Source organism: Ceratotherium simum, chromosome 9, assembly GCF_057802395.1.
Source record: "Ceratotherium simum simum isolate JZ-2026a chromosome 9, ASM5780239v1, whole genome shotgun sequence".
Lineage (NCBI taxonomy): Eukaryota > Metazoa > Chordata > Mammalia > Perissodactyla > Rhinocerotidae > Ceratotherium > Ceratotherium simum.
The window spans coordinates 20,837,535-20,859,517 of NC_141908.1; the positions used below are offsets into that span (position 1 = coordinate 20,837,535).

Genomic DNA, 21,983 nt, shown 5'->3' on the forward strand with positions numbered 1-21,983 from the left:
TCCCCTCAAGGTTACACAGTTTGGAAGGAAGCAGATACCTCCCAGTCACTAATGAGTTTGTCTTGGCTAAGAATAAAATGAGATTATTTTGGCCTGGGTTTGTTAATTGTTGTCAGCAGACTCTCAAATTGAGTTCTGGCGTTGTTTGCTTTAGCAAGCAGCAGCTGGAGGAAAAGAGATGCCCTTAATACCAGAATTCATGTCCACTGCCTTGGTTTTGCACTGGACTATTTCTTTGTGGCTTGTGAAATCAAAGGGATGCAGAAATTAATGCTGCTCTCTTAGAAATGGAGAAATAGGAATGTGGAAATAAAATCTGAGATTATGTGATTTCTAATCCAGTAATCTGTGGGGGTTGAATGTCCTGAAAGGGACAGAATTGTTCTAAATAAGGAAAGTGAACTGAGAACTTCTTTTTTTTTTTTAATAGGACATGAGATTTTATTTTATTATTATTATTATTATTTTTTAATTTTTTGTTTATTGCAGTAACATTGGTTTATGACATTGTAAAAATTTCAGGTGTACATCATTGTACTTCTAAATAACCAGGTGGCTTTGCCTTTCCACACAACTGAGTAACCATTACTCTCTTTGGTATACCCTGGTGTTCCTGCCAGTTCATCTCTCTTTATGAGCCAAGAACCACTCCATTTCATCTTCATCATTTTGACCTCTGTTATCAGCAGAGTTTTCTCTGTGTCCTCTTCTAGAGAAAATCCTTCAGAAGTTAAAAGTAAATTCCATCAGCCATCTAACCAACCTCCTTCCCAACCAACCACTTAAGCTGTCAAAAGCCAAGGACTGGGCTTCATTTTTGTGTTTGTACTTTATAATGCTTACTAGAACACCTGGCACATGGTAAGCCATTAATAAATGACGTGAATGAATAGCTGTTTCTGTTACTTTCACAAAGTCAGAAGAAAAGAAATCTGCCACTTTTTGTTACGTCCTTTTTTTCGGGAAAGATAAGAAATAAATAGGTGGAATATCTAGAGTACTGAAATATGAAATTATGCTCCATTTTAGTTTAATGGCAAAAGCAGGAAAATTGGAAGGGCTTTGCCTATAAAGAATGTATTTATGATGCCTCATCCAGTATATTATGTATTTAGTTTGGTATACTATTTTATGTACTTGTGAGAGTATTTTAAAGATGTTAGATTTAATCTGGTTTTATTCATCCACTCATTCATTTTAATTTTAGTTTTTATTTTTATGAAATGTATACATGCCCGTAATTTGAAGGGTCAAATAGCTCTACAATAAGAATGAAAAATTAAAATAGTTCTATGAGGTTTTGCCCCTCCTCAGAGTCAACTACTTTCGGTTATTGAGGCTCATTATGTTGTTTTGTAAACCATATCTCCAAAAACTATGTTTGGTTTGTGACTTCTTATATTTTCAGATTTAAGCATTATCTATTGCTTTCCCATTATGAACAATAAAGATTTAGCTCTCTTGTCTCACTCTGCCCTCACTATGCAGGTACACTTCCCATTTTTCCTATATACAGGCATACCTGGGAGATATTTTGGGTTTGGTTCCAGACCACCACGGTAAAGTGAATATCACAATAAAGCGAGTCACACAAATTTTTTGGTTTCCCAGTGGTATAAAAGTTATGTTGCGGGGCCTGCCTGGTGATGTAGTGATTAAGTTTGCGCGCTCTGCTTCGGCAGCCTGAGGTTCGTGGGTTCGGACCTACACACTGCTCATCAAGCCATGCTGTGGCAGTGTCCCACATATAAAATAGAGGAAGATTAGCACAGATGTTAGCTCAGAGACAATCTTCCTCACACACACACAAAAGTTATGTTTACCCTGTACTGTAGTCTATTAAGTGTGCAATAGCATTATGTCTAAAAAACAACGTACATACCTTAATTAAAAAATACTTTGGGGCCAGCCCGGTGGCATAGCAGTTAAGTGCACCCACTCCACTTTGGCGGCCCAAGGTTTGCAGTTTCGGATCCTGGATGCGCACCAAGGCACTGCTTGTCAAGCCATGCTGTGGCGGCGTCACATATAAATAGAGGAAGATGGGCATGGATATTAGCCCAGGGCCAATCTTCCTCAGCAAAAAGAGGAGGATTGGCAACAGATGTTAGCTCAGGGCTAATCTCCCTCACAGACACACACACACACACACACACACACACACACACACACACAAAGATACTTTATTGCTAAAAAATGCTTACCATCATCTGAGCCTTTTAGTGAGTCATAATCTTTTTGCTGGTGGAGGGTCTTGTAAAACACACAATATCTGCAAAGCACAATAAAATGAAGTATGCCTTTAGTTATAAAGTAATTTTATTAGATCAATATATTCAGTGTTTATGTTAGTATGACTATACAAATGTTTTTGAAAGCCTTACCATGTATAAATCAACCATAATAATCTTTCTTTTCATGCAACATTTTGTTAGTCCTGGAGTTAGTAGTTTTCTAGATTTTTTTTCTTTGCTTTGTTTTTCATCTTCTCAGCATTGAAAAAAAAACCAAACTCACCACTGATTGAATAAATGTTTTCTCAAGATGATCAGATCCATCAGTTTTATACTCCTGAAAAACTGTCATAGCTCTTTCTGACCTATTCATTCTGGAGTCAATGTCTATATTTAGTGTGTATCTGTCATCCTGGGATGTCTCTTCAGCATCATCCTCTCATCTCATTCTGTCCTCTGACCTGTCTTGGTTTACACTCTTCTTTCAGTGAAGTTCATCCTTCTGTAGTTTCCTGGGAAAGAATGTGGAGGTAAAATTTTCATAACCATGAATGTCTGATCATGTCTTCATTCTGTTCTCACACTTGAATGATAATTGGGTGAGGTGTAAAATTCTAAATTGGAAACAATTTTCCTTCAGAATTTTGCAGATACTTTTCTTTTAGATTTTAAGTAGGAGTAAGAAATTAGAAGCTTTTGAGATCTGTCCACAGTGTCCTAAAATTTCACTAAGATGTACCCCACATGGATCTATATTAATTGTGTTTATTAGTCATTCAGCATTCCTTTTTAATTTGGAAATATATATTCTGGAAATTTTCTTGAACTATTTTTTAAATGATTTGCAAGCACTGTTTGTTCTTTAGCTCTAGAATTCCTAAACTACAGATTTTAGATCTCTTGGATAGATATTTTTTAAGCTTTCTCTCCTAGTTTCCATCTATTTATCTTTTTACTCTACTTTTGAAAGATATGCTTAACTTAATCTTACCCTGTATTGAGTTTCTCTTTTAATTTCTGCTATTTCATTTTCATTTCTAAAAGATCTTTATTTGCTCAATATTCCTTTTTCAGAGTATTCACTTCCAGTTTCATGATTGAAATATCTTTATTTATAATGATAATATAATAATAAAGTATATAATTTTGTGTATATGTGTGTGTGTATATATATATATATATATATATATTTTTTAATGCTTTCAGTGATGGTCTTTTTATTCTCAATGTTTCCTCCCTTTTTCAACGTTTCAGTTTGTTCCAACTTGTTTTTATATCATGGTTTGTATTGGTCACTGTCTTTTCTGTCACACCTTTTCCTCAGGTATCTGGTAATCCTTGGTTTTCTGCTTCTCTTTGGAAGTGACAACGTTGAGTTATAACATTCGGCTGCTCATGCCAGCTTGAGAGTGGGGTGATCTACTATCTTGAGAGTTGAGAAACTTCTCATTTCAACATAGTTGGGTTTTTCCTCTTGTACTATTCAGGTTTCCTGAAGAAGACTGTCACATTGGCTGCCTGGAGGGGCAAGACTTGGTTGTCAGTGTTCTGAGAACACTGATCAGTGAGTTAGGGAAGAAGGTAAAGTGTCTGCATTCCGTATGACCACAATCAAGTAACCTTCTCAACTAGGCCTTTGGCTTCCAGTCCAGAGAGCCTATGGTTTACCCCTTTATAACCTCAGTCTTTTGCAAAGAGATAGACAAAGTCAATATGCTAGCAATATGGTATGGGAAAGAGCAAGCTAGGGATCCAACTGCTTCATAAACACACTATGGGCTCTTTCTGACTTTTTAAGCACACTCATTCCGCCCATCACCCACTTCTACAGATTCTGTCCTGTAAGTCAGATTAATCCTTGGCTTTTGCTGTTTCCAGCTTGGAATTTAATATTTTCTTAGATTTGTTCAATCCTTTACCTCGTGTCCATTGATTTTCAGCTTCCAAACTCATGACACCATTCTGTTCTTTCCCATTCTCTTAATGTGTTAAGGACTCACAAAGTTTTAATGAGGTTTTAGAAGGGAGAGAAGTATATTCAAGTTTCCACTCTGTCATCTTTACCTAGAAGTTCAGCTGATTTATATTTATTATGTAAATGCCTTCCTAAGTGAAGTATGGAATTTTTTTTATCAAAATTGTGGAATGTTTTCTATTGTGTGTTAGCATGCTGTGTGCACTTAACAACATGTCACTAAGTGAAGTAAAAACAATTCTGCGTAAATGCTTGCTTTTGTACCAGCTGGCTACACTAATCCTGCAAGTTCTCAATAGAACCGTGGCTTGTAACAATACACACAAGAATGCTCTGTACGTGCTTGTACCCATAATGTAATCATGGAGTATTAGAGCTGGAAGGGACCCAGATCATCCTGGTCCAACTCCTTCGTTTTGCATATAAATACACTTGACTCTCGATGATCCTAGTCCAGTGGGTCATGCAGCCATCACAGGGAAAGTCAGAGCCAGACTCATTCTCCTGATTGGCCATGCTGTCTTCTCAGATTGTGCTTGCACCCTGGTCACTGGCCTGAAACTCTGGTGGAAAAGCAAGTTCCACTTGGGTGCTATGAAGACTAGACGCAAATATGTAGAACAATGTATTATCAGAAGAACGTCTAGTTATAGGTCCAACTAACCTTGCTAATTTGAATCATACAGGTGGCCAGTACTACCTCAAAATAGTTAAATGTATGAATTGAATTTTGTTAGTCACATTAAGGTTAATTATTTCTCAGTGCTTAAAGGTAAAAATAGATCAAGTTCCTGACTTAAAGAACTTATAACTGGTAAGACACTGGAAGGCAGTTTTACTCTTAATTCAGCTAATTTTAGCAGGTAAAAAATTACACATAAGAGGGGCTGGTCCGGTGGCGTAGTGGTTAAGTTTACTCACTCTTCTTCGGCGGCCTGGGGTTCGCAAGTTCAAATCCTGGGTATGGACCAACGCACCACTCATCAAGCCATGCTGGGGCAGCATCCCATATACAAAATACAAAATAGAGGAGGATGGACACAGATGTTAGCTCAGAGCCAGTCTTCCTCACCAAAAAAAAAATAAAATAAAATTACACATAAGAAATTGGTGGTCATTTGATTTTGAGATATTTATCACTTTAAACAAATTCAGTTTCACATAAGCACAGCACTGTTTGTTTACAAAATGAATCTTTGAGGTTAAATACCATTATTCTGGATAGAAACCCTTTCGATAGCAGGCTTCCCTGTTGCATTAAACTAGATTAATTTCCTTCATATTTATTGCATACAACTTTTCAGTAATCCATCTACAAATCATATGGAGTGAGTTGTTCTTCATTAAAAAGTCTTGTGAGAGAAACTAAGTTGTATAACTAGTGAATATATCTAATGCATATGAACTACAATATGACCCTCGGAATCTGCCATTCCTCAGACTTGTATTATAAGGCTTCATTAAGTTTGAGATCCTAGAACAGAATTAAAGTGTAACAGATTTGTTTTTCATAAAGGATGTAGCAAAAGCATGGTCTCCGGAGGCACCAAAGAGGTAACGGGGATGAATAAACATAATTTCAGCAGCATCTCGGCAGAGTCTATGCAGGAAGGGACTCAACAAAATGAAAATAAATGTCTTCTTGACATGGCATCACTTTGTCCATACAGACAATTTATTATAATGGTGGTGATTATGATTCCGTGTAAAGCATGAGTACTCGTAGTGATCTACAAAGAGGAAATTGTTTGTAGAAAAAGGAGAGTTCCTGAGAAGATGTTTTAAGTAGACAGATGCGCAAGAAAATGTACTATACTTTGGCAAGAGGGGAAAATAAATGTGGATATTGTGCTGATTTATTGTTTCTCTGTAGCAATGAGATAATTAATATCCTGGGTCTTTGCAGTTATTTTTCAATGGAGAACATGAAATTATTTCTAAATTCGAGTTTCACATCTCATTTGTTACTTAGTTACTGTTACTAGAATGATTATATGACACAGAGTTTAGCTTTCTGATAAATGATACAGCACTCATTATAAAGATAGCTTATTTCATGGCAAATATAGTTAAAATTTCTGTTTTACACAGGCTTTTAAGAATCTTACCTCTTATACTACAAAAGTAAGTGCATTTTTAAAAATCTAGAATTGCTTGCTGCTGTAATTTGGTCCAACTCTTCCCTGTGCTTTTCTGTGAAGTGCAGCAGGTAACTAAAGCAACATTCATCTGTCAAACCCAAAACAACTGCTAAAAAATACCCGGCCCATTTTTCCTCCTGATTTGAAAGTTCGTTTTGCACAACAGCTGTTTGCAGAGATACAGGTAAATCTTATGTAAATACTGTCATATTCCTTTAAAAATGGAATAAATCACCTTCTACATGCAGTGTGTGAATTAGCATATTTATTCTTTCACAGCTGCCAAATATACATTTCTCTTGTACATGTACATAAAATAGGGTCTGGAGGAGCATAAGACTTCTAGCATATTGCATAGTTATAGGCAATATTCTGTAGAATAAAGTGTGTATGGGTTTTTTTCCAAATATATAAAAGAAACATCAAAAAACTTTTATACAATTTGAATTGAGGACTTCATTCAGCATAAGACACAGAATTTAGATGTGGGAGATATTTCTGAAGGAATCTGATGTGATGTCTTTATAGTGTCTGTGAGAAAAATTGACTTGGAAATACTAGAAAGCATCTCGTCATTAGTTTCCACCTCTAATGAGGCCATATGTAGAAAGAAGAAAAAGAACACACATTCATGAAGGGAGTTAGATGATTTCTTACCTCACAGATTTTTATAACATTTAGTAAGAAATTAACTCTCACCACCATGCAATGATTATGTATTCTGAATACATTTAAATGCAGGTGGTTCATAGATATTTATATATTTAGTGGGATTTTTTTCCTCCCACATATTGGAAGTTGAGTATCCTGTATAGATTATGAGCCCTCTTAGGGCAGAAATTCTGTCTTATATTACTGCTGTGTTTCATAGTTCAACTGACTGTATCCTCCAAATAGTGTTCTGCAGGTTCTAGTTTGATAAATATGGCACCACAGAAAGTCTAGGTGAGTGTATTTATTTTTTTTAATGGAAGACCAAATTTAAAAATAAAACTTTGCAGGTCAGAAACTTGTGAAAGAACTGCATTAATGATAAAATCTTAATTTATTATTTGTAGGCACACCCTTATTTATAAAAGTTATAAATGGTTTTGAGCATAACTTTTTGGAGAAGAATTTCTTTGCTAGCTGGTAAATGCTTATGATTCCTAGGATTTCTAGAAATGAAGCATCTAATTGACATGATTTTGTGACATGATTTCTTAGCTCTTTTTCTAAAATTACATTTATTTGTTTGAGATTATGAATATTTACATTATGAGTTTTTTATAGCAGCTTTATTGAGATAAAACACACTACAGGTACAATTTGGTAGTTTTCAGTATATTCACAGAGTTGTGCAACCATCGCCATAATCAAATTCCAGAACATTTTCATCACCCCAAAAAGAAATAGTTATTTCTAGTAGTTATGCCCCATTGAATTATTTTTAGTGGAAGAAATTCAACTGAGATAAATGGAACTACTCTAAGGTGTTATAAAATCAGGAGGAGGATCACTGATGTATAAAAGGCTTGTTGCAATGTTGGCTTCTTCGTATTCACTGTCGTGACTTAATTTAGAGTGATTGCTGCCAAATGTCTTGCTGAATGTGATGATTTATATGCATTTATAATGGTTTTCTTCAATACAGGTTTTAATATTTCTCTATAGGAAGAAGGATTCAGAGAGGCAATCTAAATGGAAGGAGTGGCTAGGAAGTTTTAAAGCTGAGTTTGCATAGCATGTCCTCTCTATTCAGAGCATATACATTTTTGGTCTAGTTTAGGGGAGGGAGTGGTTGGGGATGAAGATGTTTGTCTTACAGTTTTGTTAACAAGCGAGCTACTCTTTGTACTTACATATTTATTTTGGGTGGTTTCATTGTAGCTAATGGAGATCATGTGGGGTCTAAAGCTACTCCAGGACCACTTGTGATCACGCAAACATCATCGTCAGGCTACACTGTGTCCTAGAAAAGGACAATTTAATGCTTTTCTTCCTTGGATTTAGGATTACTAAATCCTAAATTACTGATTACTCCTCCTCCACTCTAGTTGTTGAAGGTCCTCACCCTACTTATCTGGAACCTCCTGATGTTCTGATTTTTCTAAGTAGCCGACTTGCATCTCCTATGTTGCCCACTCCCACCACCCACTCCCCAAGGCCCACAGCTGAGCCTGATCACTTTGCCTCCAACCATGGCTGGGTAACTTGACCACGATGCCTAGCATTCCCTTCTGGAATTTGCCACAGCAGATCAGCAGCCGGAGTTTAAGATCTCCCTTCTTCCTCCTTTGTAATCCTCACATGTATTAGCTATTCTTTTTTTTTTTTTTAATCTAATTTGTGAATTGTTTTTAATTTATTTTATTTTATTTGTTTTCCTGAAATATTTATTCTTGTCAATGTTTCTCAGTTAGGGGGCAAATACCTTGGAAGCCAAGAGCCCTCTCTGTGTACATGTCTTTGGTTAGCTGTGAACACAGAGAGCTCCAGGACTTAACAAATGCCTTGAAGTAAAATGAATGGGCGTTTTTAACTGTGCATTTTCTGATCTTGTGTTAGAACCTAAATAAAGTGCTTCAGGGTTACCTATGGACTAAGTATACATTATTAGCTTACTAAACATTTCTTATTTATTTGAAAATTGTTTTTTTTTTGAGAGCAACAATAATTGGAGAATATGTTTCCAATATGGAAAATGAGTTGTATCTTTCCATAAGCAAGTTTATAATTGGGATCCTGCAGCCACGCAGCTTTGCATATGGTACTTATGAGTCAGTTAAAGCACCCTAACAAGCAATTACGGGTTTATTGTTTAATTCAATTTCCACGACTCACGCTGCTACACTCAAAAGTTGCATATATGTCAGTCAGCATGTTATAATAAGTACACACTTTATTCAAATGCTAGTTTTGAAGAATGGGACTTCCACATATTGTGCTCCTTTACAGTGTGCTCTGCACAGGGAGAAAATACAAAGGGAAGATGAAAGCACTTGGGATGTGGCAAGAACTGGCTCTTATTTCCAAATCGACTCATTTGGATAACAGCAAGTAAAAATGTCTTCTCTACTACTTAAAATTGTCAGAGAGATGGAATTGCTAGGACATCCACTGAGTGAATTAGTGTATGTGGACTGGTTGGCGGCTCAGCTCAGGCGATGGAAGTCCAAAGGGGAAGGGCCTGTGTTTGATCCTTGCTTGAGTGGAGAAGCTGGCCCGGGTGACCCCAGTCTCTGTGCCTGGGAAATGCTATGCTAGGTGGCACCTTTCCTGTTCCTCCTTGTGCTACCAGGACTTCTGGCCCTGTCCCACACCAGTGCTGGCTGCTTGGGGAGAGGATTAGAGCCATCTTTCCCTTTTCTCTGCAGCCAGAGTAACTAACCAAGACAAGCTGCGAAGACTCGATTCCACGCAGCATCCAAGTAACCTTATTGATGTGCATCCTAACCCTGGCCAGCTCTTGGCTCTTGAGCATGGGGTGGAATGTGGGCGTGGCTCAGGGCTGCCATCGCACATCCCCATAGTAGAGTCAACAAGACATGCTTGCTGTGAAAGAAAGCATAGAGTTAGCCTTCTTTTCCCAGATATAGAACTTTCTATTTCTTCTAGCTTTTCTCACTCTCTTCTCAATTCCAGTATTTCTCTGAAGAGATTTTTCCCTTCATTCATTCACGAAGCCAACAACTGAAGCATGATAGTTGGATGGGGGAAAGTGGCTTTGCAATTTACATGGCCCAGACTGACCCAAATACTGGTATTTGTCATTGAACTGCACTTTTGTTTAATGTAGATGTACCTGCTTAATTATGCTTGGTCTTGAGTAAGAAATAAGTCCACTTGTCTGTTTTCCCTAAGGACACTCCAACAGAGTGTGGGGAGAGTAGTTCTAAGGGCAGCTGAGGGAAACCAGGCAGGATGATTGAAAAACCAATGAATTAAAACAAAACAAAACAAACCTGTTGTGAGAGCAGAGAATGGGGGAGTCATGGTAACCCTGATCGTGTCAAATATGCTTTTCTTCCTATTATTGGGAGTAGATGAGGTAGGCCCAGTTCTTGTCTAGTGGATGAAGCAATGCCTCAGAGCTAGGAAGAAATACCTTTGCCTCATGTTGTAGGCTGAATAATGGCCCCCTAAAATGCCCGAGTCCTAATCCCTGGGACCTGTATCTTACCTTACCTGACAAAAGAGACTTTGCAGATGTGATTAAGTTAAGGATCTTGAGGTGGGGAGATTATTCTGGATTACCCAGGTGGGTCCAATCTAATCCAACAGGCCTTATAAGAGGGAGGCAGGAGGCAAGGTAATGATAGAAGCAGAGGGTTAGAGGTGTGTTAATACTATACTCTTGGCTTTGAAGATGGAGGAAGGAGCTCGGAGTGAAGGATGTAGGCAGCCTCTGGAAGCTGGAAAGGGCAAGGTACCTGTTTCTCCCCACGGCCTCCAGAAGCAACCAGCCCTGCTGACACCTTAACTTTATCCTGGTGAAACTCATTTCAGCCTTCTGACTCCTAGAATTGTAAGAAAACAAGTTTCTGTTCTTTTAAGCTGCTAAATTTGTGGTAATTTGTTATGATGACAAAAGGAAAACAATAATACCCTGGAAACAAATTAGCATTAAAAAAAATCTTATGAGTATTTCCTGTTACTAAAGAACCAGTGGTGTTGGGCTGTCCAGCAGAGCATCTAAGCCCTAAGCACCAGACACCTACTTCTGCCTCACACACATTGTCCAATGACCCCTCTCTCCTACTCCATGGTGGGCTTCAAAGAATCCATCTACTGTATTTAGTGGCACCTTAATGATTATTAGTCACTCATTGGAGACAACTGGGTTCACAAGCCAGCCACAGGTTCAGCTCTCCTGGGTCTCTGCACCTAGTGGTGAAGCATGTGTATAGCAGGCTTAATATTTTTAAAATGCTTCTGAATTTATATCCTTAATCCCATCAGATTTTTCTCTCTGCATCCTGTCTGCCACTATGGCTTCAGGGAAAGGGACAGGATAAATGCCACCTTAGATGGGAGATGGATGCAATGCAGAAGAAGTCTCCGTCTGACAGGAAGAAGGAAAAGCTCCCCTCTTCCTGCCAAGGTGGGTGATGGGAAGGAAAAGAGAAGAGATGGGGAGGGGCAGGGTAAGCAGAGGAATGTGTGTCATGGTTTCCTCTGATTCAGGGCTGATATTCTAGAGGTGGAGAGTTTGGCTAAGGAAAAAGAAGAAAGCTGAGGTGTTTCTGTTCCATGTTCTGTTTGAAACTCTGGGAAGAGACACCCTACAGGGGGCCACTTCAGAAGGAGGGCCTTAATGGCTCCCTAGATGCTCCCTGAGTTTCCTGTGCCACAGAGAGTCTCCAGAAGTCTCCAGCATACCCCAAGGAGCGTGTAGGAGCTGATGGTGCCACCTGGCATGCTCAACAGGAGAACCTACCCTGGATCTCCCAGGGCACTGATCACATGGTCCTGGCGGGATATTCCACACCAGCAGGTACCAAGGTAGGGTGAGATCTCGTCGGCTAGAGGATGATGGCCCCTGATCAGGCTGAGAGGGAGTCGATCATGAGTCTTTCAGCCTGAGATGAGACTTCAGCAGTGGGTGTCACCAGGGCAAGCAGATACCAAGTGGACAAGGGCTACTCTTATCACAGATGCTGGCAAAGGCCCAGAGAGCTTCTGAAATACCTTCATGCAGATCCAAGACCCCTGCTGGCTGCCACAGGCAGGTGCCTGTGGAGAGGAGACAAGGAAGTGGCTGAAAGAGCAAGACTGTGCATTCACCTGAAAAGAATTATTTTAAACAGGAACGAAATTAATTAAAATGGCTGAAACTTAGCATTAATTGGCATTTGTACCTTTCCTGATTGCCTGCTAGGAAGTGAGCTCTTAAGGATGATTACATCAGTCTACAATGAAATAATTGGAGTGGAATGGAGTTCTGCCCTTAGACCCAGCAAGAGGTGGCCTGCCATGGCCTCCGTGCCTTGGAGGGCCCTTCTCTGGCCTTCTTCCAGCTCGGTTCCTTCCCATGGATGAGGATCCCCACTGGAGCCCATGCTTTCGTATCCGTCCCCCTATCCAAACTCTGCCTAGCCTTCAAGACTCTGAAATTTCATGCCCAAATGACTCTGAGCCAACTTCAAGGACTTCCAGGTACCTGTTTTCTGAATCTGACCTCTGAGGAAAGTTTGCACTGCATATGTGTACACCCTAGGCCTGACGGGTGGACAAGGGGTGCCCGATTTGTGAATTGAGCATTGAGGGATTGATTGCAGTGCTCACTCACAAATACAAGAAGGTCCAACCTAGGGGACTCACAGATTCAAGCTGTGAGTGAGAAGAGAAGGGGGTCAGACCAGAGACCCAGGGCTGGGCCTGCTATCCCTGTGCTGCCACGTTCCAACCTGAAACTTCAAGACATCTCAATTTTTATTGGAACCTCGCTTTCCAACTCATTATGAAGACATATATATTAAGGTAGGAGAATAGAACTGATCTATTACATGTTTGTTAATTTCAATTATAACTTTTAACTCTTTAGACTTGTGGTTTGTGCCCCCTCTTGTATTCTAACACTGGTCCTCATACATGTTGGGCGACCTGGCCTAGAGTTGTTAAATTAGTGACTTCACTACACAGACGTGGAACATATAATTATAGTGTTATGAATCTTATCAAAAGGGAAGTAAAGAGTCCTATGAGTGTCCATAGCAAGGGCAGGAAGATAGCCTGTCATAGTGCTTCTCTCTGTACAGGCATCATGGCGTGTGAAGCCCCTGGCCTGGCTCATGCTGTTTTCCCTGGATGCATCCTCCTCATCCTTCCTTCCAGGAAGGCTCCTCTGACGGCCCAGTGCCTGAGGCCCCAGTTCTGTGCTCTTACAGGACCCTGAGTATAGTGAAATTTTATTTCCATGTTTCTTTCATCTGCGTATCCCAGGCCACTAGTGCAGGGCTTGACATCTAGAGCGCATTGTCTGAATGTTGGCTGAGCTGAGCTGTTGCTGCCCACCCTCTCTGCTCCTTCATGTGCATGTAAATTGAGCTCTGTATCTGAATTGAAGAGTTCACCATTGCAGGACAGCAGGCTAATAGAGCCCTTCTAGTTTTCTATCATGTAACCCCCATTTCCTGGAAATCATGACCTCTTGAAAGAAATTCTTTCTACCCTTTCTTGTCAACTATTAGAGTTGAACTCTGACTGGGAGCAGCTAGGGAAAGTGATGTGGGTGTCCTTGATGAAGGTGAGCGCCGACAGATCTAAAGTAGCAGGCTCCGTGGTTTATCTAGTCTTTCCAGACAGAACATTATCATTTCTTATCAGAAGGTCAGCAACCCCTGCCCTCTTCATATCATAATTGAAAAGAAGACAAACTAATCACAGCGTGTTTGACTATCAGAGTTTAGAGGTGATGGGGGCAGAAAGACCAGCCATTTAGTAATACTTAATAATCTGCTGATTTTAGTCATCATCGCAGCCTAAGAGGGCTGCCTAACCATCCCACATTAACAGCAGTTCCTTTAAAAAATGTAACTGTGAGACACACTGAGAATTCATACATGTTCTTTCTTTGTTTCTTTTGCTAAATTCTCAGATAATTCTACATTTTGTGTCAGGTCATTCCTTTTCATGCTGCTAGAATTGAAAATCAGAAAACAGGGGAAAGCAATTAGTAACTCTTCTCCCCTTTTTGGTGATTCTTTTCCAAGACTCAGCCTGTGTAGTAATTAGAGAAAGACGAACTAGCTAAACTCAAGTCTGTCTGTTATGTACGTTGCTAGACACTATGAATAGGAAAACGTGACCTCAGGCTTCACAGAGATTTTTGGAGGGTTCCAGGCCACCCTACCACACCCACTTGCCTGGTGACTGTTCTTGTCTGAAAGCCCTTGTCTGAATGGCTTAGCTCAAACACTTGCTTCCCCATCATTCTTGAACAAGAACACCCAGCTGTCCCAGGCAGCTGCTCTGAGAGCTTTCTGCCCAAAGCTTGAGGTGACTAAATTTTAAACAATGCCCAATGATGAGATTATTCTGGAGATATTTGAACTAATTTTACCTGGGAGTACAATTTTCCTTCAGTAAAGACAACAATATTTCAAGTTTAATAAATACAATGTAATTAAGTATTGAATTGCCACTCCTCTTAAACAATTCAGTTCAGGTAGAAGTATATGACAAGAAGGATCAGTAGTAAATGCCTCTCCCTTTCCTGATGGAAAGACCTTTCCCACTAGTATAGTGCTTTAAATACTTAAGCATCAAAAGAGAAATCTTTTCTCTAGATTGTGGCCTGCAAGTGATTTGCTATGATGCAAAGGACCCAGGACTCAGAGTTCAAGTAGCAGATGTCTGACAGATAAATTCTCTGTAATGTAAATGGCTTATTTTTTCCTGCCTGCCCATTACACATCCTTTCCACTCAAGATTAAAGTACCCACTTTTCCCTTCTATGCCAGGTTTCCCCATTGGTTATCACCATTAGGGAAACTACAGTGTTGTATTTCTATCTGTCTACCTGCCTGTCGCTGCCACTACTGTAGCCTCCCGGAAGCCTGATTATTTAATGTATGTGTGTATGTGTGTACACACACAATGCTTTTATAATTGTTCATAGTTCCTTATATGTATTTTGTGATCAAATGAGTGAATGGATGAAGTTCAGGAAGCTCTATTAGATCAGAAGGTGTGGGTAATAAAGGTCCAAGTGGATAAGCCAAGTCTAACATCTAGACCACCATGGAGGCAGAGAAAGTGACCTTAGCAAGGTTTATTCCTGATCCTAGGGTATAAGCTATTTTTTCTGCCTTATGTCCATGCCTCTTCTGATCAGTAATGAAGCCCAAATGATTCTAATGGTCAGAAAAGTTTGATATATGCCCCTAAATCTTCCTTAGGTGTTGAAATTCTTGTGAACTCAACTTGAGCACAGAGGGGCATGGTACCTATTTCTGCTGGGTATGGCTACCTCAGTGAGTGAGGTGTAAAGATGTAAACATGGCCAGCACTCCTTTTTTGCAAATGTTTACTCTCCTTTCATGAAACTCTTAAGTGTTGTTAAGGATTTTGATCTTGGTGCTTTTGAAAAGAATTCCCAAGAGGACTTAGATTTCAGCTTCTGACTTTTCTTGGAGTTGTGATCTCATACGGTAGCTTACAAGCCTCGTTTCTATAGACAATAAGCAGAATGCGCAGAGCATCACTTGGACATATAACAGACAGTATCCTTGGGAGGGCCATGCTGCCTTTGGAAAAGGCTACTGACCTCAACATTATAATTCAAGGAAGGCTCCAGTCACACTTCTCAGGGGTCAAGAGGGTTTAGTGGGATTTGGAAAATTCTTCTTGAGACCAAAACCAAGACAAGTGATGGTGGATTCTTCTTTCCTACTATTTGTTACATTTAATTTCCAATTAGCCTTCATCATAATAGTAGGTAATTCTCAGGGCACATGGGCTAATGTACCAAGTGCTTAGTACTGTGCTAAGCCCTTCACCTGCATCAATTTATCACATGATGTAGGTATTATTATCATTCTCATTGTACGGATGAGTTAATTGAGTCTTAATAGAGTTAACATAACTTGCCCAAGGTAATAGTAAAAAAAAAAAAAAAAAAGGGAGAGTCATCCTTAGTTCTGTTTGACACCAAGGCCTACAACTGTATAAGTACACTTTACTACCTCTGATTTATTCCTCAAAAGAAGTTCTCTGACTTAAGTTGCCTGTACACCTTTAGTATTGGTTGCAGAATTATAGCATAGGTTAAAAGTAATTAATATATTTTAAAAATATCCTTTGATCAATGAAAGGAGCCTCTGAATTGGCTGTACCTCTAGCTACTGGTTATTCCCATTTACTCTAAATGTCTTCTCTCTTCACTTCCTTTGTGTATCTGTTTTCTTTCCTTTGCTGGTTTACCAGTCCTACAGATTTCTTGCTTGCTATTTCTCCAGTATTTTCCTACCCTCAAGTGTAGTTCAATACCCAGTCATTCAATAAATGTTTATTAATTAAATGACTCATTTTATACTAGAACATTCCGAAGAAGGACATTTTTATTTAACTTGTTCAGGTTTTTGTTTCTAGTGCTTCTTTTCACACTTGAAAAGAAATTAGAATCTTGAACTTGAAGAAATCTGAAGACTATGATGCCTTTCCTAAACTAATGATTGCATGATCTGTAATGTGTCAGTTGCTGCTCACGCTTGGTTAATAAATCGTCAGTAATAACATAGAGCAGTGGTCTTCAGATTAATGTGGGAGTTGTCAAACTTCATGTGACAACTATGAATGTACTCTGTGGCCCTTAGTGATCTCCAGTGTCTTTGTTAGACTAGTCTACTACATCAATTTGTATAGGAGTGATGGATCTGATTTGCTTTGCATAGCCCTGTTGATGCTATGAATGCGTTTAGGACATATCTGATATATTGGTTGATCAATGGTGATTTTAAGTGTAGCACCACAGTTTTCTCCTCACCTTTATCCCTCAGATTCTGAGGATGGCCAAGGAAGAAATGAGCTGTGGAGAATGAGAGTGTGTCCTCGTATACTTCCTAGGAGAACTATCAGCCTGCTTGATTTAAAACAAATATAAAAGATAATAATAGTTGATAGCATTTATTGAGCCCTTAGTATGTGTGAGACACTGTGTTAAGAATTCTCACAACTCTTTGTTATAGGTGATCTTATGATACTCATTTTAAAGATGAGGAGACTAAAACATAAAGAATTTCAATAACTCTTCAGTTCACATAACTTCCAGATGTTTGAAGTTGGAATTTGCATTCATACTATTTGACAAGAATGTCTGTGAATTACATCATATACTATAGCTATTCTTTCTTAATTTATGATGTTCTCCTTCATTAATGCAAAACAGTTCAATATAGACATTCATGAATCCAGTGTATTCTGACTTAGATAGTTTGTAAAACTTCAAAATACATTGAATATTTATCATAGCTTTCAAATTCTAAACTTATTTGAAAGAAATTATAGAAGACGAATATTTAAAAATAATTAATTTCATTGGAAAAAATACCTCATTTGTATATATATAGAGGTCTGATTTTCAAACAGCAATGCTTTTTTAAAATATTAAAAATTCCTCTTCATGTTATTCAGTGCATTGTAATCTTGGGAAAAAATTATCTTGGCAAGATAAAATTACCCTAAATTGATGCCAAATTGGCACTTCAAATAACATTTGCTTGTATGCTACTTAAGATAAAGTATCTTGGGGTATTCATTGTTATTGGCGGTAACATTCCCTACAAAGAAAATGCAGGTCATGTTGGCTTGATGTGCATTGGATTTTGTTCCTAGGATGTGGATAAAAACAAAAACAATTCAAAATCAGTGAATAACCCCACTTGCCACAGCGCAGATGTACAAACTTGGAATTATTGTGTATACATCCATGTTCATCTTAGCTAATTCCTTGTTCCTAGAACACTAGATGGCTTTGGCTTTCACTAGTTCTAAAAAAAGAAATATGGTATTCAGATTTACTTATTCTCTGTTGTGCTCAAAATAAAGAAAGGAATTCAGAATGTAAGAAGAATGGGCAACTAAAACAAGCCTCTATGGATCCTTACCCTGTATTAGAGAAGTTTATATAAAGAGTTCTTAAAAATGTTGATCGTGGGGCTGGCCTGGTGGCATAGCAGTTAAGTGCACGCGCTCTGCCGCCAGAGGCCTGGGATTCGCAGGTTCGGATCCCATGCGCGTGCAGATGCACTACTTGTCAAGCCATGCTGTGGCAGCATCCCATATAAAGTAGAGGAAGATGGGCACAGATGTTAGCCCAGGGCCAGTCTTCCTCAGCAAGAAGAGGAGGATTGTCATCGAATGTTAGCTCAGGGCTGATCTTCCTCACCAAAAAAAAAAAAAAAATGTTGATTATAACCTGTGGTCTATTTATTCCTTGTAACGTGGTAGATTTTAAAGAGCTGTAATAAAAATGATCCTAAACTATGATTTCGTAAGGATGATGAACTCAGCAACTATCTGTTAACATCGTGTCCAAAGGCATCATGCCAAATGTGGGTGGTCAGTGGACAGGCTAGATCAGAACCACCTGGGACACTCAAAGACAAAAATAGAGATGTTGATACAGTAGGTCTGAAGTCATGCCATGGGTTCTCTGTATTCTCATAGACATCCATGGTTCAGAATCAGTTTATAAGAGTAGTTTTCAACTGGGGACAACATTTGACAATGATCGGAGTCATTTTTGGTTTTCATAACTGGGAGGGGGTGTGTGCTACTGGCATCTAATAGGTAGAGGCCAGGGATGCTACCAAATATCTTGCAATGCCCAAGACTCATTCATGTACCCACACAATAAAAGCATCCAACCTCAAATGTCAATAGTGCCAAGGTTGAGAAGTGTTGGTCTAGAGAATATAAAGACACATCCTTAGAGAATCCATAATTAGGGAAAATAAAAGATGCACAAAAACTTCATTCATTCGTAATTGAAAAAAAGACCATTAGTCCAAAGAACCAAATATGAAATTTAGCAAAATTTCATAAATGTTTTACCTTGAGATTAATAGTTATTTTATGGTATGAGTAGAGACATTCTAGTTGAAAAAGTATGTGAGAGAAATTTTGAAGAGTTATCTGCAATTGATAGGATATTTGTAATGGGAATTATCTGGATAGATTATACCTATACTTGAAAAAAATGATTTAAAATTTTTAACTGATCCTGAAATGTTAATAAGGAGAAAAAGGTTTACTTATAGACAACAGAAATTCCTGTTAAAATACTGACTGGGAAGTGAAAATAGGATCACTTGCATAAGTGCCATTTAAACAAGCAAACAAAATTCAAATCTAGGAAGAGTTCATATGATTGTAATGGTTTTGTCCTTTTTTGTCCTCATATTACCCTCTTACAGATTCTCTTTCCTAGTTTTATATCATCCCTAGAGATCAGATGCTCACAAGCAGAACGTACAATAAATTACTGAAAGTTATTTTGGTTACTGTCAATGCAGGGTTTGGATTAATAATGAAACCAATTAAATCCTCAAATCCCTCCACTGGCAACAATAAACACTTAATTTCCAAGAGAAGTAAGGTTAGCTATGTTGAACACCTTTTGCAATTACAGTGATAACCAAATTTTCTAACATTAGGGGATTCTATTTTGTCAAAGAACCAGCAGCAGGCTGATTTAATCAAAATAATAAAGAATCCATGCTTTTTTTTTAGCGGTCTCATGCATCTCTGATGATATCCAGTCAGCAGAAATGACAGAATGCCTCAAGCAGACAAATGGCATGCCTCCCCTTGTGCAAGAATGCATGGTCCCATGTCGAGATGACTGCACCTTCACTGCTTGGTCCAAGTTTACACCCTGCTCCACGAATTGTGAAACAACCCGCAGCAGACGGCGACAGCTCACAGGTAGGATGTGCCATTCACTCCTCACCTTCAGACAAGCAATGCACTCCTGAACCTCCCAAGGAGAATGCTAGCTCCAGAAGGACAGGAAATTGTATCAGGTCTCTCCCTCTCCTCGCCCCTCCCAGCCATTATGTACTCTCTGTGCCTATGCCTGGCACATAATATGTACTCAATTAATATGTGTGAAATGGATGAAAGATGTGAACCATTCTATAGCTATGAAGTTCCTCTCTATACAGCTTTATAATCTTTGTAGTCATAAACGGCAACATATCCACCAACTACCTTGGAATAGTTAATGGCAAAGTTTCTGGTGTTTTGTCAGCCAGGGTCTTAACAAAGTTGAAAGCAGTCGGGGCTGGCCCCGTGGCTTAGTGGTTAAGTGTGTGCGCTCCACTGCTGGCGGCCCGGGGTTCGGATCCCGGGTGCGCACAGACGCATCGCTTCTCTGGCCACGCTGAGGCTGTGTCCCACATACAGCAACTAGAAGGTTGTGCAGCTATGACATACAACTATCTACTGGGGCTTTGGGGGGAAAGATAAATAAATAAAATCTTAAAAAAAAAAAAAAAAGCAGTCACCACTGATGTAAAAAACAAAACAAGACAAAACAAAGGCAGATCTAACCTATGTTGTCTTCTTTTGCCATTACCTTATAAGCAATTTGACATTTTAAAATTTTAGTAGTGTAAGGCAAAAATCAAATTACATATGTAGATTCTTCTTTTATGGTATATTATTCTTGGTTCTGTTTATATCCATGAAACTTAACAGAAATTAAAGCAATTAATAGTTTAATCGAGGTCCTGGAGCAATTTTTGCCTGTATTATACAAATAATTGCTGTAGTAGTGTATTGTACTACTTGTCTAGATAAATACGCCGGAACTTCTCTTAATTGTATGTGTATTTGTATATGCAGAAAACTTAATTCAGGGAATGAATGCCCCCCCGCAAAAAAGCCAAAAAAATCATTGGAATAGTAAACTTCGTGTTGACATTGAAGAATTAAGCAGAAATGACCATTTGTTCTTATGAGCAGCTCAAGTGCTAATTCTCTTGGTTTCAAGACCCCTTTGTTTGAGTGCATTGCTTACAAGATTATGTATTCAATTTAACTCACTCTAATGGATTTACTTAATTGATGAAAGCCTTTAAAGGATCTCTGCACATAAGTCAGGAGCTCATTTGTAAGTGCAGGTGAAACATAATCACAGTAGAAACATTAAATAAAATATGCTGTACTTTGTGCTCTCTCTTCTACAAAAATCAGTGCATATATAATTTTACACAACATTGCTTGTGTTTGTAAGATAAAACAAATTTCTTATGGAGAACAATATAATGGGATAGAATGTGTATGACAGGAATAATTTTGAGTTTGCTCAAAATTATTTGAGCTTGGTTTGCTTGTTGATACATAATGCTTAGGAAGCCATCAACCTAGCAACTCTCTCTATACCTGTGAGATGAAGAGAATTCCTTTTAAAGGGGAAGAAAGTTCATTAGTGGCCGGTTTTCTTTCTTTCTTTTGAAAGTTTTCTAATGATATTTTATACTTGCAAACTGACAATGGAAAATATTGGAAATCCTAGGATATTTATCCATTTTACAACTAGTGCAGTTTATCTTATGAATTGTCAAAACTTGAGTGAATTTGACTTCTATTTAAAATATACTTTTTATGTAGATATTGGAAGAACTGTTATATATTTTTCAGCAAATGCTATCCCAAAAACTGCTAACTAAAAACTATTTAGAATTTCTTTTCTAAATTATTAACTGCTATGGTTTTAGCTGGCTGATTGATCTTTGTGTGTCCTCTGTCTAGGTGACACCAAAACAACTGGTCAATTTCATGAAATACATGAGTTGTGCAAAAAAATCAAATGAATCATTTAGTATCATTGTGGGGGGGGGAACAGTAGTGAATTGAAATTTTCTACTTCTCAAGACTTATTTTTCTTGTTGTGATACTAATGCTTGTATTTTGGTTTCTCCCACATAATTGGGAAGTAAACTTGCAATCTCTAGCGTGGATGATAGTAAAAGGCGTGGACTTAGACTGTAAAACAGTGTGACTCTATCTTTAACACAGACACATGTGGAGAAGCATACAGACACAAACACAAGCCACTCCATTGAATGGGGACCATCTAGGGTGTTTATTTTTTCTTTTTTCCATTTTTAACAAGAGGCTTTAATTCAGTATCTGTACCTAAAC

At 38.5% G+C, this 21,983-nt stretch overlaps 1 protein-coding gene across 1 annotated transcript in view; it reads left to right on the forward strand.

Annotated features, from left to right (window-relative positions):
* Nucleotides 1-21,983, forward strand: part of THSD7B (thrombospondin type 1 domain containing 7B) — an 808,984-nt gene that overhangs the window by 557,395 nt on the left and 229,606 nt on the right. The window contains exon 13 of the mRNA XM_087435109.1: nt 19,566-19,760. Within this exon, the coding sequence (XP_087291235.1) occupies nt 19,566-19,760 (195 nt within the window). The remainder of the gene's footprint in view (nt 1-19,565; nt 19,761-21,983) is intronic.